General features: G+C 44.2%; 1 protein-coding gene across 2 annotated transcripts in view; it reads right to left on the bottom strand.

Annotated features, from left to right (window-relative positions):
- LOC131665263 (RNA-binding protein fusilli) overlaps nucleotides 1-14633 on the bottom strand; it is a 39696-nt gene extending 25063 nt beyond the window's left edge. The window contains exons 1-2 of one of the 2 annotated variants that reach the window (XM_058937037.1): nucleotides 13664-14633; nucleotides 1252-1446 (exon numbers count right to left, since the gene is read on the bottom strand). In XM_058937037.1, coding sequence (XP_058793020.1) covers nucleotides 1252-1446; nucleotides 13664-13810 — 342 coding nt within the window. In that variant the 5' untranslated portion in view covers nucleotides 13811-14633. The remainder of the gene's footprint in view (nucleotides 1-1251; nucleotides 1447-13663) is intronic. The other variant, XM_058937038.1, reaches the window with a different exon arrangement.
- Between the last annotated feature and the right edge of the window lie 981 nt (nucleotides 14634-15614).

The raw sequence follows: 15614 nt of genomic DNA, 5'->3' as shown, positions 1-15614 counted from the left end.
GGCGCGATGCTTTCATAAGCCGACACACCACGACGACCGGCTTTTCCTTGCGCGCCGTAATCATGCCAAATAATCCGACGAATATACGAAAATCGCGCGCGCGTCACATATCTCTTCTTTTCTTCCATTTGGCGCGAGACAGCGAGAAGAGAAGAGGGTTGCGACTTTGTCGACGAGCCTGGGAAAGAAGCATCGGCACAGGCGCAGCGCTAGCAGCACGCATCACGACGAAAGAGGGAACGTCCGCGGCGTCGGCGTTGATGCCGAGATAAGTGCCGAGCGGCGCGCAATAACGGGAACGATCTTTCCCGCGCGCAAGCGAGCGGCGCGAGAGCGAGACGAGTTTTCGCGAAAGCGCGGGCTGGACGATGACCCGCGCGCGTCTCTCGGCCGTTGACGAGCACCGTCCGGCCGAGCGATCGGGAAAGCGCCCCGATAAGCTTTTCGCTCTCGAGCCAACCGCTGCCCGAGATCGCTCTACAAGTTGCGCTCCGCTTCTGCCGTTATTTACGCAGTACACCGGACGTTGCCGATTCAGTTATGATGCGCGCGCGCTCGCTTTTTGTCAAATAACAAAAAGCTCGACTCTCAGCGCTTGACGCGAGCCTATACCATTTCGACGACAGCCCGAGCAAGTCGTAAAAGTGCAGCTTTGATTTAGTGGCGCTCGTAAATGTAAATTCTGCCCTTCTTACTTTTTTCCTCGTGTCAGGCGCGAAGACGACGTACGCTTCAATTTATTATATTACTTGCGCGAATTATGTCATGTGAATTTTCTTTTCGTTTTTCATGTCGAGTTCTCCTTGATGACATTAATGCACTTGTGAAAACAACTTATCAATTTTATATCTGCAACCTCAATGGAATAAGAAAAAAAAACTTGCTGTACTTGCATCGAATGAGCAGCGTTGAAATTCAAATTTGTCTTACTGTTATTACTTAGCTCGAGCATTTGTATTGTGCAATTTTTTTTCCGCCCAATTATGAACAGACAACGTAAAGACTGTGCATAATACGTCAGTGGAACTGGTACGTCGAGTAGTTGTGCGGTGGGGACTGAATTGCAAAATTGTTTTCGTAGATAATTTAAATGTGCCAATGTGTAGTTTGACGTTTGAAATATTAACGCGGTGCTTTCAAGGAGACTTGAAATACTAATGAAGCAGTGCTCACTTACGCGAACAATCGAAATTAAGATCTCCAAGACACAGAGGAAAGCAATGAGCAACGAAAGAGTGGCATATAAATCACCTGTTTGATGGCCTGTTGGAGTGGAATACCATGCTCTCTGAGGGTATGCTCGGTCAAGGCTGGTGCATGGCTAAGGGCCGCTTCGCTGACGACTCCGCTGCTTCCGGCAACAGCTGGATTATCGCTTCCGCCGTTACCGTTGCTCTCATCTTCCATGACCATCGGCTTCACTATGTACTGCTGCCTTCCCATCACCTGTAATTAAGATCGTCCATCTCGATAAGCATTTTTTAATAATAATCGTCTCTCGTATAACATCGCGCGCTTAAGCTCGCGCGCGCTTTTTTTTTTTTCTTTTTTGATTTACGACGCTAGGCGTGAAAAAATTGCGAGAGCACCATTATCTCCATGGGTACTTTTCGCTCTCCTTCTTTTTTTTCCTAATTGAAGGATAATGCTCGTAAGCTGGCCAACTAACTATTTGTTTTTTCTTCATTTGCCCTTCATATAAGCTTCAGTCGCAATAAATTGTCTAATGTAATCGCATAAATCTCTCGTCGGAGTGATGTACCGCGGAAAAAACAAATATGTATAACGTTAACGTTATAATTTACACTTTTTTGTTGTTGGAGATCACGTAATCCGCAACTACCGATAAGTGCACAACTTTTTCTTTCTACGCGTGTGACTCTGTGTGTGTGCAATCCGTAGAGTCCAGGAAAACCAGTCGTATGTTTCTTTCAAACGGATAGGCTTTTTGAATTAACGAGGACCACTACTACGTTGACGAAACAATAAATAAAACTTGTTTGCTAGTAATAATATAGCAGTGTTTGTTATTTAATTTCATGAAATCTTGTTCTTTTGATGTTGTTCGTTAAAATTTCATTGTACGGAATCGAGGACGAAAGAGGTTTGTCGCCTTACGCTTTGGTCATCAATGTATCAGACATGCGAGCGATTTATTTCTTTTTTTTCTTTAAAATTCATCTGCATCTGTTTTTGCTTGGGCACACTCTTCTACATCGATTGAAAAATAATTATAATACACCAGTTCTCAGCGTGCCGAACGTATAGGCTGCTTTTTCTGTTACAAACGTGTTACGTTTTACGTAAGCTGAAAAGTACTTGATAGGTTTACAAATTGACGTGGCTATACATAAGCCGACGTGTTAATTAAAATTTTCTCGATAAAGCGTACACGAGTAGGTCTACAAGAAGAAAAATTATTTAACGAAAGCCAACGTAATGTAATAATAATGAGGATGGAAGATTCGTCGAACGTCGAAGAAACAAAAGCAAGTTGTCCACCAGCAAGTACGCAGCAGCAGCGTTATCGCGAGCAAACGTGGCTTATATCGACGAGCAGGTTCTCGCTTGATATAACGGAATCCTTGCCACGAATGATCTGCATATCGGGCGCCACGGCGATTGGATCGTGCCGCGCGCGCACGCGTAGCAGAGGAAAAAAGGAGAGCCCCTGCAATTATGCTTCCATCGACGAGGCGCTCGAACGCCGTGCACCGCCAGATGCATATTCATAGGCGATCCGGCAACGGTAGCTCAATTGAAAAGTCGACCGAATTCGATGTCGGCTGTTTCATGCCTCATTTAGCCGGCGAGACCGCGGACGCGCCAAGTAGCCGGGCGATTTACGGTTTCCGCGAGCACCACGTGAAACCAGATACACGCGGCCGGCGCGTAGCCGTAGGAAGTGATCTCGCACGCGGGGACGTACGTCGACCGACTCGCCTGTAGTCCCTCGGCGCTTCTCCGATATCGCGTTGGCGCGAGCTTCTGCCCCATTATCGCGCGAAACCCATCTTTCCTCGCGCACGCCCGTATACGCGACGCCTCGCGAGCGCTAATTGGCTTAAGTAATGCGCGCGAACAATGAGTGGCTTTGGTAACGAGCGCCAGCGCGCCTTTTCAAATCGCATTTTCTCCGCTACTGACCCTCCGCGTATTCGAGCGTAAATCAATGCTTTCGTTTACGGTAAAAAAAAAATCTCAAATTACATACCCATCCCAGCGAATGTGCCTGCGTCAATTATTAACTGGAACGCCTCGCGTTCGATAGAAAGTTTCTCGGAGCCTCACATTGTTTCGCGTGAGATACTTTGTGTATTAGAACTATACGTTGATTTCCATGAAACCGTTAAGGATGCTCGCGATATAACGAGCTGAATCGTCGTTGTGTTGCATTATATTTTTAGAATCTTACGTGAGACGACAGGCAGTCTAGCAAAAACATGCGGCTTCCCCGCTGACGACTCGTGTTTAGTTCGATGCAAATCGTCCGAAGACGATTGGATGATGGTGTAATCAGTTCAAAAGTTTGCGCAAGAGCGAGTTTTAGAAAAGAGAGAAAAGACTCGCGGCGCGGTGGAACACACTTGAGCGATTATCATGTGAAAGGACGACGAAGAAAAGAGCCGAATGAAAAGAGAAGACCAGCGACAAAATGACTGACGAACTTGACCTTACATTCCGAAAGGCTGGCGTGCGATTGAAGCACGAAACAACCATTTTTTTCTTCGGATTCTCCGATGGAACTCGACGTTTCGAAAATGTCGCGTGTATCATTTTGGCGCGGATTAGAGAAACGAACGTCGTTTGAAATCTCGCGGGTCGATTGAAAGATTAGCATTAACAGACCAGCGACGACTTCAGTCTAGAATACAATTCCATACGCGCATGCATATCTTGCCGACTTATCACCGATATACCGATAATTTTTTAAGCCGACCGCTGTCACTTGTAATGCCGTGAATTTTTCTTCTCCCCCAAAGAAACTCCGACCGGCATCGTCATTCCGCCGAACCCTCGAAAGAACGGGCAAGCTTTTCAGCTCGGTACATTCGCAGAATGAGCAAGTGAACTCGTACACGAGCAGATAATAAATGTGCATTGATAAATTGTACAGCACTTAGTGACACACATCGCGTTGTGTCTGCCCACGCTTTAGCAGTGGGTCGTTGCGTAATGGAAAGTGCGGGCAAAAAGCTATACACGCGGCGGATTTATCGGCGCGAATCGCGTAGGTGATCGCCGCTCGCTCGCAGTCGCGACAAATATATGAGAGAGAGAGAGACTTCAGTGCGCGCTCGCGATAATGAAGTTCAAATCGAATTATCGTCGCGCGCACTGCGATTCGAGAGATAATTTCGCGCGCTATCGCCCGCGCGCGATTACATTCGCGATCAATTTCCAATTCTCGCAACGCAGATAATTGAACCGAAGCGATTTTTTTTTTTTTTTTTTTTTTTTTCACAAAATAATTGACACTGGTTGGGCAAGCAGCTTTTCCAGAAAATCAACAGCTCCTAGCGTACAGCGCTCGTATGCGCGATCAAATGAATCACGTCGCACGTGGGATTCCGGCCGAAGCCTGCGCTGCCGCGAGTTGCGAAACGAAACGAGCGTTCGACGACGCGCGCGGTCGCGCAGTGGCTGCTCGAGTGTGCGCACCCCTCGGGAAAGCGTTGATAACGAAAATGATCGTTGCGCAAGATCGATATACGGACGAGACGGTGACAGCATCGACCGCGCACGGGCGCGACATTACGATGCAGCCGCGCGTAAATACGGCGGTACGCGCGAGTGGGCTTTTCGAGTTGGTCTGAGTGGACTTTAGCATAAAAGGCGTTTTTCTATGCTAATGACGTGAGTAGCCGCGCGCGTACGGCTTGCCGAGCTGAGCGAATGAAATTCGTAAACGGCATCGGCAAAAAGTCCGCCCGAAGCCGTGTTACAAACGTCGACGCGCGTCGCAGCTTCTCCGTACAATATTGGTATATATTTCAAGGCTGCCGGCTGCTTTGCCGGGCAGCGTTCGTCTTCTTGCAAATTCGCATTGTGCTCCGCAACGCGAAGTCGATCTTTTGTTTTGTTTTGTTTTTTTTTCTCGCAAATGTCACAATTGTTGCGCCTCGAAAGTTTCTCAACAGTGCCAATTAGGTGGCATTCTCCAGGGCGATGGAATCGACCGATTCAGAGCGAACGGCGCCAATTAAACCCGCGCGACGATATCGCGTCGTGGGCTTTTGTCAGCGTCTACAGCTGTCGGTTTTATTATTGATGTCGCGTTCGCGCCGCCCGCGTGCGCTTCACGGCCGGAAGCCAAAGCAGCGAAACCCGCATTGACCCCAACACATTGTATACAATGAGAGCATAACACGCACGATTCACTTTCCAGTCGTCGTTGTCGAATGACTTTCGGTCAATATAATCTCACCTTGATATGTGCGCTCGAAACTAACAACACGTATACTCCAAAAACCCACAGCAGTCGGATGCGTATTACAAAATTAACGATGTACCGTGCAACTTGGTCGAGCGATATCGCTGCAAATAACATCTTCTCCTTGTCGGTGAATATGATTGGGTCGTTATTGATAATTTCAAGATATTTGTACGATTATGAACCTTCACCTTGACCAGTCGATTCTTCGTGCGACATGTAATTTATAATTGAGTTATTTTAAGTAATTGTATTAGCACGGAATGATTATCAGAGCACGATAAAAAAAAGCGCGATGTAGAAATTCTGCAAAGTAATTAAGATTTTAGATTATTCATATTCGAAAGAAAATGTTTTTATGATATTAATATAGCTGAAGGATGATTGAATGTAATAATTAAACCCTAAAATAACTTGAGAACGTTCGGATCAACGTTCAGATTATGACGTGTGAATCATAAATTTAAACAAAAACTTTTATTCGATGAATAGAATGAAACAAATTGGCAAATTGGGCAATCAAAACTTTTAGACTTGATGTGCATGCCATCTAAACTTTTTTGCATTTATGACCTAAATTGGTAACGTGCTTTTGGATAAACTTTAAGTAAATGATCTGCATCCTAGTCACGTTTCAAACGTTTCCTCATCAACAGCCTGAATAATTGTTTTAACAGCACAGACACGTAAGTTTTTATGTAGAATTGTAATGAATCATCTCTCGTAAACAGAATGTTGAATTATCGTGAAAATGATTTTTTATTGAATTAATGACACAAATACATAACGAAGTAAGGTTGTGAACATTGATTTATCTTATTTTTCGCATGAACTTTGCGCAGAATTTTTTATCTTGCCATCGGAGCAGTCGTAGAATTTAAAATACACGTGTAAGAAACGTAATAACTCACGAGTAGCGTACAAAACTCTCAGGTATTCCGCCGGACAGCGAAAATTATTTCCATCCAAAACTAAGTGTCCAACGTCAAAGGTAAGTGAAATAACGGCTAGAAGGCATACGACACACGAGATATACGTACACAGAGGCAGACGGAGAGAAGATAATTGACCGGCGTGTACCGTCTAATAAGCAGACATTAGCATCCGCTCGGAGGTAAAGGCAAGATTAAATTTTCCACCGAGCGCGCAATTTCACTGGTTTGCATTCTATGCGGTGCTCAAACAAGACCGAGATAAAAAATACCTCAGCGCTACTGGAGTTTATTGCTTTATATATGTATACGTGTTCATTCACCGCGTGCACCGTCCGCGTCAATCGTCGAAAAGTTTCCGTAGCGATTCTCTCTTCTTCGATATTTTCATTGTTTTAATTACACGCATTCCGTCGTGCTTTGATTTCTGAGGCATTAGAAACCCACAAATTGCACCTTTCCCATCGTATAAATGAAAGAAAAAAGCCCAGCAATCCAGTTAATTATATTTACGTTAAAGTAAGAATGGAAGTGAGCGTGCTCGCGCGAAATTTTCATGTCTCTGAAGCGACAACTTGATGAAGGATAATTATGGAGCTTTAGCGCAGACGCCATAGTAAAAGTACCGTTTCTCGAAGCTACGCCATGCGCGGCGTCGTGGCAGCAGTCGGCGAGCTATGATTAATTATCCAAATTTTACCACGCTAAGAAAGGAAAAGATGCGTCGTTGGTTGAATGATCATTCTCAACGAAGACAATTTGATCATGCGTATATATAAACGTTTTCAATAAGAAATTCATATGTAAGATCGACAGCGTGAATCAGGCTAATGCTTCGGCGTGCAAAAACGATACTCAAAGCAGACACACACGTACGGCACAGGAAACCACGTTTCGAAACAACGTCACGTAATTATGTTGCAAAAGAAATAAAAAATTGAAGAAACCAAAATACTCGCGCGAGAACGAGTTAGACACTGTGAACGTAAATCGTTTGGTTCGACGAATGAAAAAAAGTGAAAAAAGAGATAAAGATAAATAATGCCGATGTCTTGGCAGAAAACAAGCTTGGACTGACACGTTGATCGATTGCAAAAATATCAAATGGAATCGCATGTTTTCCCCGTCACCTATCACTCATTGAAACGGAAGGTATACACAAAAAAGGCAAAAAAGCGCATCACACACACACACACACACACAGTAGCAGCATCGCTTCTAAATATTAGCGCGAAGTGACGCGACTAGGATTGATTAGAAATCTCAATCAGCAAAACTGCGCGTCCTTGCATTATTCATACGTTCACTTGCAGCAGATCGCGAAGAAGAAAAATTCGGCACTTCGCTGCGACAGATAATAATTATGTACATGTGATGTGAACACGTGGAGACGAGTAAAGTGTGGTCGTTTGAAATGCAAGTTTCTCGGTCCCGAGGTTAACAGATCAAGGTAGTTTACCAAGTGCAAGTGTTTATTACGAGAAGTCCAGACGGAGAGACTTGATTACGGAGTCAGAATTGTTTTATTGTAATTGACGTCAAAGCTGCTCTCTACTCGCGTGGAATAACATTATGCAGCTTTTTTTATAGCGCGTTTTGATGCTCATTTTAGATGTGATGATTGAGCTGTTTGAGTTCGTTCGTGATGCAAATATCAACCGAATAAAAAAGGAAACATTTTCCGTCGCGCCCGCGGCCTTGGTATTTTGAAAAAAGTACGAAGGATAATTATTGGTCGCAATGTTGTAATTGTTCCGAGCGGAACCATTTGCCAGAAGAGTGAACTTTTTTCCAACAATTAAACAATCGACGGTAATTTCTTTTCAATGCTAACCGCTTATATTAAATAAATTGGAGCAACTAAATTATCGAAGTAATGAACTCTACGGCAAAAGAATGAAAAGAAAAAGAACGCTGGCATTTGGACGTTAGTTTTCCATGAAAGTCCTTCGTAAGATTTCTAAATAAGTCGCGAATGACAAGCCAAAGAAGCCAAGCAGCACGCGCCATACAATGCTCTCTCCATTATTATAGCTTGCGAGAGCCATACAAAATTCAAAGCAAGGAACTTCGCTACCTGGGGCTGCTGCTGCTTTCGAGAGCAAATTAAACATTATGCGCGAACGACTTGTCTTCTCATCTCGTTTCACTTCCGTCCGCCAACTACCGACGCGAGGAGGCTATTCGTAAAATCAACGTTCGTCTCTCATAAACATTGCGAATTCGGAGCTCGATCGCAGAAATACCGCGAATGTTCAAACAAAGTCTGTGTGTTCGCGTAGCAAAAGTTATACGCAGGAACTTTCTCGACGAGCTTCTAAAGAAAAAAAAGCAAAAAAAAGAAAAAAAAACTTGTTTTCCTCTTGGCCGCCTGACAAGGATTCAGCCGCAGCACTTTCAAGTCAACGTACGTAGCCTTAACTCTGTCACATACGTGGACAGCATTGTCTAAACCAAATGCTTTCTTTCTGCGCGTGGCTTTTCATCGTGACACGCCTGTCGTTCATAATTTTCTGCTTGCGTGTGGAAAACCAAAGCCAAATGACGAGAAAGACTTGGCAGAGCGCACGCTTCGCGACTCGCGCCGACACTTGCGAAGCGCGAGATTTCTCGGAGGTGGCGTGCGTTACGGCGTTTCCCGTAGATACTCTGCTCTACAATTTAGCGAATGACCGGAGGTATGTAATGACGCAAGCAGGACAGCTCAATTTAGCAATCCGCGTGCGTTCGCAACTCCTTTCGAGCCTTGACTTTTCAATGGAAAAGTAAGGCAGGCCATTATACCGCGCGGAATAATTACTCAAGCCGAATCGCGCGGCGGCGTACGCGACAACCAAAGAAGCTCTCTAGCAGGCAGGAGATAGATGATCTGGCGAACGCGTTAACATTGAGGTCTACCGTCGAAGCACAGCCAGCTCCCGAAACGGAAAGGCAGCAACATCCGGAAGTGAGATGATAAACAAACGAATGAGAGAAAGGAAATCGATCGGGCGAATCTCGAGGCCCTTGCAGCCGTTATAGAGGCACAGCATGAGAGAGATAAAGCGAGGGAGAGAGAGAGAGAGAGCTGAGTGGTTTGAGATCCTCGGCAATGATTATGCGAAGCTGCTCTCTCAAACGGCCCGCTGAGGAATTCGCGGGTAGGTATATAGGCGCAGTGACGCTTCGCTGTAAGTACAAGCTCGCTTGTAGATAGCTATCGTTGTTCTCGTATATATGCCTACGCGAGAGCGAGGGAGAGAGGTGCAAAAGTAGCCGCTCGCGAGCGGGAGAAGCGATGGACGGGTCCCGATTCCGATTTGCACGCTTAGCTCACTGACGGGGTTGGGAAACCGCGTGAACGAGCGCCTCCGCGCTCAGTCATCGGCGCACAATGCCGCTACTTTCGTCTGCGCGTATCGATGTTCGGATTTTCCATAGCGGTCGATCCCCGCTTCGACTGGTTCTCTGTTGTGTGGTGAGCTTTGACATTTATTTCAATGTATTCGTGTGTATGCCGATCACGTCTTATCTACCTCGTCAGTATGTTTGTATAGATAAAGGAACAAAAAGAGCCACGATTCGGCGATAGCTCGCGAGGTATATATACCATCGGCAGCCGTGAAGCTGATAGCAGTTCTAATTCTCGCTTGACTAATGCCTATTTTACCTGCTTCCACATCTTTCCATCTTCAAAAACAGCTTAATATTGCAATTTTCTTCCAATTGTTTTTATGCCTTTGTTAATACTAAAATGCTTTGCTCGAAAAAAAAAATACTTGATTGATTAAAAGTTAATGTCAATCTAATCGACGGTGAATCAGCAAAATTTATCGATAAGTTTGCAGAGATAAAAGGAAGCTTGACCCTTGTTGGCAAATGTCACATTAAGAGATTTTTTTTCATCAAAGTAATTGCAGTCGTAAAGTATTCATAGAAACCCGAATGCGCGTTGATTTTAAAACCCCTTTGGCGAGTAAGAAAAAAATTGACATAAAACTGGTTGATTGACGCAAAGTGTGGAATAAATCACTTGTATAAATCACACCTCGTACGTGGCTTCGTTGTACTTCAGCATCTGAAAGTAATATCTTCTCGATTTACTCGTCATGCTGATGTATCAACGTACAAATTACAACATTGATACTGAGTACGAAGATGAAAATTAGAGCTTTCTTGAACATTAACATCCCTTTCAACGAGTTGAAGTGAAATGGATTAATTAATTTGGAACTCAAGTTGTAATTAAGCATTGTTAAACGTTCGAATTCCTCACAATAATTTTGAATCAGTTCAAGTTACTTTAATGAAAATCAATGAGTTCTTCATAAATTGGGTTATTGCGTTATTGGAATCGATGAAATTCTCCACAAATGGTAGAAACAATAACATTTAGAATTGTACGATGAAAGGCTGATAAGCTTAGGTTGATGAATAAAGGAATTGCTGGACAAAAAACAAATGATATCGATTGAAATCCATTAACGAAAAGTCAGTAGACTGATCCAAGCGCAAGAATCTACTGTCGACGTATGTACACGCAGACAGGAGCCGAGCGCACACGTGTTTCCTGCAGTGAGCGCGAGAAAGTATAGGAGAGTGCAGAACGGAACACGACCTTCCGAGGGCGCCATGTATAGCACAGAGCTCCGCCTTCACTGAGATGTGTCGTGCGCGCGAAGCTGACAAAAAACAATGGCTCCCGCGCGACGCTGCACGGAATCTCGTCTCCGGAATCGCGAGAAACGCGACAGAGTTTTTCGTTTATCGCGCCGCCGACGACTGACGTAACGCTTTAATTACCACGCCGGCGCTGCTGTTATTATTACGTGCGTTGTTGCCTCTGCTGATGACTTTGTAATTTCTGCTGGACGAGCGCTTTTCTGTCTGTATCGTTACGACCTCTCTGGTTGATGGGAATCAAAGTACAAAGTTGTGCTCTACCTCTTGTCTCACAGACCATCAATTACTTTGCTTGACAATCTGCCGTTATTTAAAAAAGCGAATTGCGTGCCACGATGGGCCGTTACGTTCCTATGCTCGGCATTCCGCAAGAGAATCCACGAAAACAAATTCGTGAATTCCTGCTTTCCAAATTCATAGCCAACTCTTTTATAGCTTTGGCAATCAAAGTCAATTAGAGACGAAACCAAGCGAAGAAGAAAAAGTTGAAGCGAGAAGGAGCATAATCTCGTTTGAAGAAGTATCTGCCTTCGGAATGATTTTTCGGGGTACATATACAAAAGGAAAGGGAGCAAAGCCGGTTGTAGGCACACGAACACCTTTAAACGTATATCCGTGTTGAGCAGGCTACGCACATGTGTGTGCGTGCGCGTGTGTGCGAGCGTGGCTCGATGCTGCGTGCATGCGAGATGCGTGGAAGAGGATCTTTGCCGTCCTTAATTTATGTCGGCGGAGAATGCATGTGGTTTTCGCGATATATCCGAGTTAGTTCGCTACAAGGCAAAATCGCAGATATAAGTAGAAGGAAGAACGACGTGACTCGTTTTTGACACTGCGACTTTCTCTCTCTCTCTCTCTCTCTCTCTCTCTCTCTCTCTCTCTCTCTCTCTCTCTCTCTCTCTCTCTCTCTCTCTCTCTCTCTCTCCCTCCCTCTTTCGTCTTCCTTTGGAAATTATTGTGAACGCGCAAGGAGCAGAATGAACCCTAATTTTCCGTTCTAGTTAATGACTTTATGCTAGATTTAGTAAATTGTCTTATCGAAAAGTATTTTGTAATTTATAAAGATTTTCGTGCTACTATTAGTATGTCTTAATTTTTTTATTTTGAATTTATTTTCCATAGTTGTTAATCAAGCTCGAACAAACATTTTCGACATAACGATATTAAGTTTCCAAATCTCTAGACGCACTTTGCTAAGCACTTTGAAAAATATATACTTAAAAGTGGCAGACATATGCAAATCTTTCATGCTCGTCAAAATTTCCAGCTTTTACAATGCCAAATACCAGTTTAACCTATAACTTATTCAGCATTATATGTCATTCGTGAGATTCAAAAATGTCTAGCAAATCATTTTTTTCATCTTCTTTTATTCATATAATGCTAAGGTTTTGTTGTTGCAACATGAATTCAATACATTTTTTAATTACCGATGTACAGTGTCTGCGAGTACATTAATAACAGTATTGTTTATTTATTAATCCAATTATAAATTAACGTTCTGTTTGAAAAATATAACGGAATCACTGTGACAATTGTTGTGTGTTTCGATTTAGCCACGTTATACGTTTGCATTATTTTTCCGATGTGTTAAAAAAAGATGAACATCGGTATGTTAATGATAATGGCATTGTTTGGAGCCGCGATATGAAAGCCCTCAATCTTATCTTTAAATTTATCTGTAACATCTATTGACTTCTATTATCAAATAATACTATTACAGCAAAAGTTTTTATGCCACAATTGCCTTAAGGAAAAATCGGAATAATTTATTTTGTATGATAGAGGATTAACGATTACAGTGAGCGAATGATACTGACGTAAAGCTTATCTCTACCTAAATTTGTATAGTAGCAGAAATGATACGAATTCACTATTGAAATGTTCTTTTTTGCTCTTCAGGATTAAATCTTCTCACAAAATATATTCTTTGAGACTTGGTTGATCGTTAAGAAAACCTCCAGCTACACAAACGCATAAATCTTATTTCTAATTCGAGTATTTATTCATGTTATCAGGATAATCGCTTCGAAATAAGCAGGTGTTTTGTACGCGAATATCAAAGCGTTTATTCCGTTATTTTCGTCTAAAATTGTGTGGAACCGATGTTATAAAGATTTTTCAACGTAATTTCTTCATCGCTAAGCTAATATTGTTTTAAATAAACGAAAGTACCAGTCAATATTGGAAACATTATTTGAAAATATCAGATCGACATTGAATATACTCTACTGCAGTAACAGATTATGATTGTTATTGAAATGTCGTAAATACATTGTAAATCACTTTTAAGTGACTTTGAGGTAAACAACTGTAAGGAATTTCGCAGAACGTCAATGTTTATCTTTATCGAAATCTCGAAATGCCCGTTGCTCTGAAATCGACCATCAATTAAGTCATAAGCCAGAATAACCTGAACTCCGAAAGAGAAAAGGAAGTGCAAAACTTGGAAAGGCCAAAAAAAATAGCACCCTGCTAGCACTCATCCATCTGCGTAATTATCCTTCGCGCACGCACGCACAATAAAAGGAAATCAAAGTTTTTCCTCGGTCATACTGTACATCCGCATCATAAAGTCTCGGGTACATGTATATACCGCGATACGCTATGTATCGAGAATAAATCATGAACTTACTTTGTTTTGAAGGGCATCGATGAGTACGTAACAAAGTAGCGTGATTTCTTCCTCGTCGGTACCAAGCGCGTTACCCTGCAAACCGGCAGTGGCCACGTAAAGGGCCACGAGGTGAGTCGGTCCCATGGTTCCGGCGGTCACCTGCATCTCGACGGCGGGACGAAGAGGAGAGGGAGCGCAAGGCACAACGCAGCTCTTCGTGTGTACCGCGGCAACAACAACTTGTTGGAACAGCACGCGCGTGGGAACAAACACTTGTCACACCTGTGCACTGCAGCAGCCAAGCATTTTGTCAGAATGAGAGCCTGAGAGCGAGCGCCGCGACGTCTGCTGCCTCGAGGCGACAATCTCCCGTGCGTATTGAGAAGCGACTCAGGTGAGTCGGCAGGTAACGGCCGTCGACGATTTTGAGGTTATGATCATCACGCACATACACGGGGTGAGCTGCCGTTTTGTTCCTTCCGTAGTGTAATTCGTGTACAGTTCGTTGCTCGATTGCTGTCACACTCGCGCGCGCCTCGATCACGGATACGAATAACAGACAGACCGACTAAGAGAGACAGTCGATACTTGGGAGAGCTACCTGTTACTTGTAGCGTTAGTCTCTCTTGCGAAAAGTCGAAGCGACGGTAGCGGAAGAGCGAGCAAGACAGAAAAAGAGAAAGATAGAGAGTTAGCGAGACCGGCGCGTCGGTGCTCACCTGGCGACTGCGCAGCGCCGACTGTCTGTGTCCACGACGGCGCTCTCTCCTTCCCGAGAGCTCTTTCTCGCTCTCTCTCTCGCTCACACACCTTTTACCTGACGGCGCTCTCTCGCTCCCTCTACCTGCACGGCTACACTGCCGCACACGCTAAAATGGTTGCCGCTGCTGTTGCTGTATATCTACAAGAGTTCTACGTCCTCGTGCCTACACTCGAAAGCTCCCCAACAGGCCAATTCTCTCTGTCGTTCGCTCACTCTGGTAGAGACAACGTTGGAGAGAGAGAGAGAGAGAGAGAGCGAGAGGGGGGGACTGGTTAAGAGCGGAGCTTATGTTGGCGCTCCGATTTTTGGAATACGTAGCGAGGTCGTCGGCTTCGGTGGAAACATGCCGTGTGCGCACGAAGAGAGAGTATGTATACAGATCCGAAGAAGGGAAAGGCTCGCTGTGCTGTCCGCGCGCGCGCGAGACACTGTCCGTCGTCGATATGCCGACAAGGTGCCAGCGCCATAAGCTGTTAGCTCTGCTCAATTCCTGACTCATCCTTATTACATAGCTGATCCTTACTCGTCAGCTTTCCACGCTTGCGCCTGTTCTCGTTTACTCGCGGATTCGCACTTGTAGATCAATGTAATTGTTGCAGATATTTGCCAAGGCAGTTGTCGGTGAGTAGCAGCGAATATTATTTAGATAACGCTATCGATAGATTTCCATGCGCGCAAGCATAAGTGTATAACCAATGCTTCCTCCGCCTCTTCGTTTTCGAGGCAGTACAATTCGCACCTGACACACACATCGAATTTATTGATTCTCCAATAACGCTGCCCCTCGTTCAACTAATACACAAAAGAACTAGCTTTTCTGTTTGATAGCGTGGCTGTGTTGTTAGTTTCGCGATCGTTGTGACGGAACATTTTGACCTTTAGTTCGACATTGCGTTAAGACGAAAAAAGTTCAAGTCGGAAACATCAGAGCAATGAGCGAAACCTAACGATATGGTTGTACGCAAATTAACAAACATATAAGGTACATTCGCTATTAAATAATTGATGCGAGCTTGCAGTGAACAAATAAACGCACGTGGTCATAAGCACTGGCTGTTTCTCTCTTCTTGGTTGGCGCATGCATAAGCGTGCATCTCATTCTCGATCCGTCTCGGAGCACACACACACACGAGCAGGGGAATCCGGCTGTTTTTCCATCTTGATCGGACCTCTGTTTCTGTCTCTCTCTCTCTCTCTCTCTCTCTC

The sequence above is a fragment of the Phymastichus coffea genome, unplaced genomic scaffold (assembly GCF_024137745.1).
Source record: "Phymastichus coffea isolate CEN01 unplaced genomic scaffold, Cenicafe_Pcof_1.1 PCOF00048, whole genome shotgun sequence".
NCBI lineage: Eukaryota > Metazoa > Arthropoda > Insecta > Hymenoptera > Eulophidae > Phymastichus > Phymastichus coffea.
This window is presented reverse-complemented; position numbering and strand designations above follow the sequence as displayed.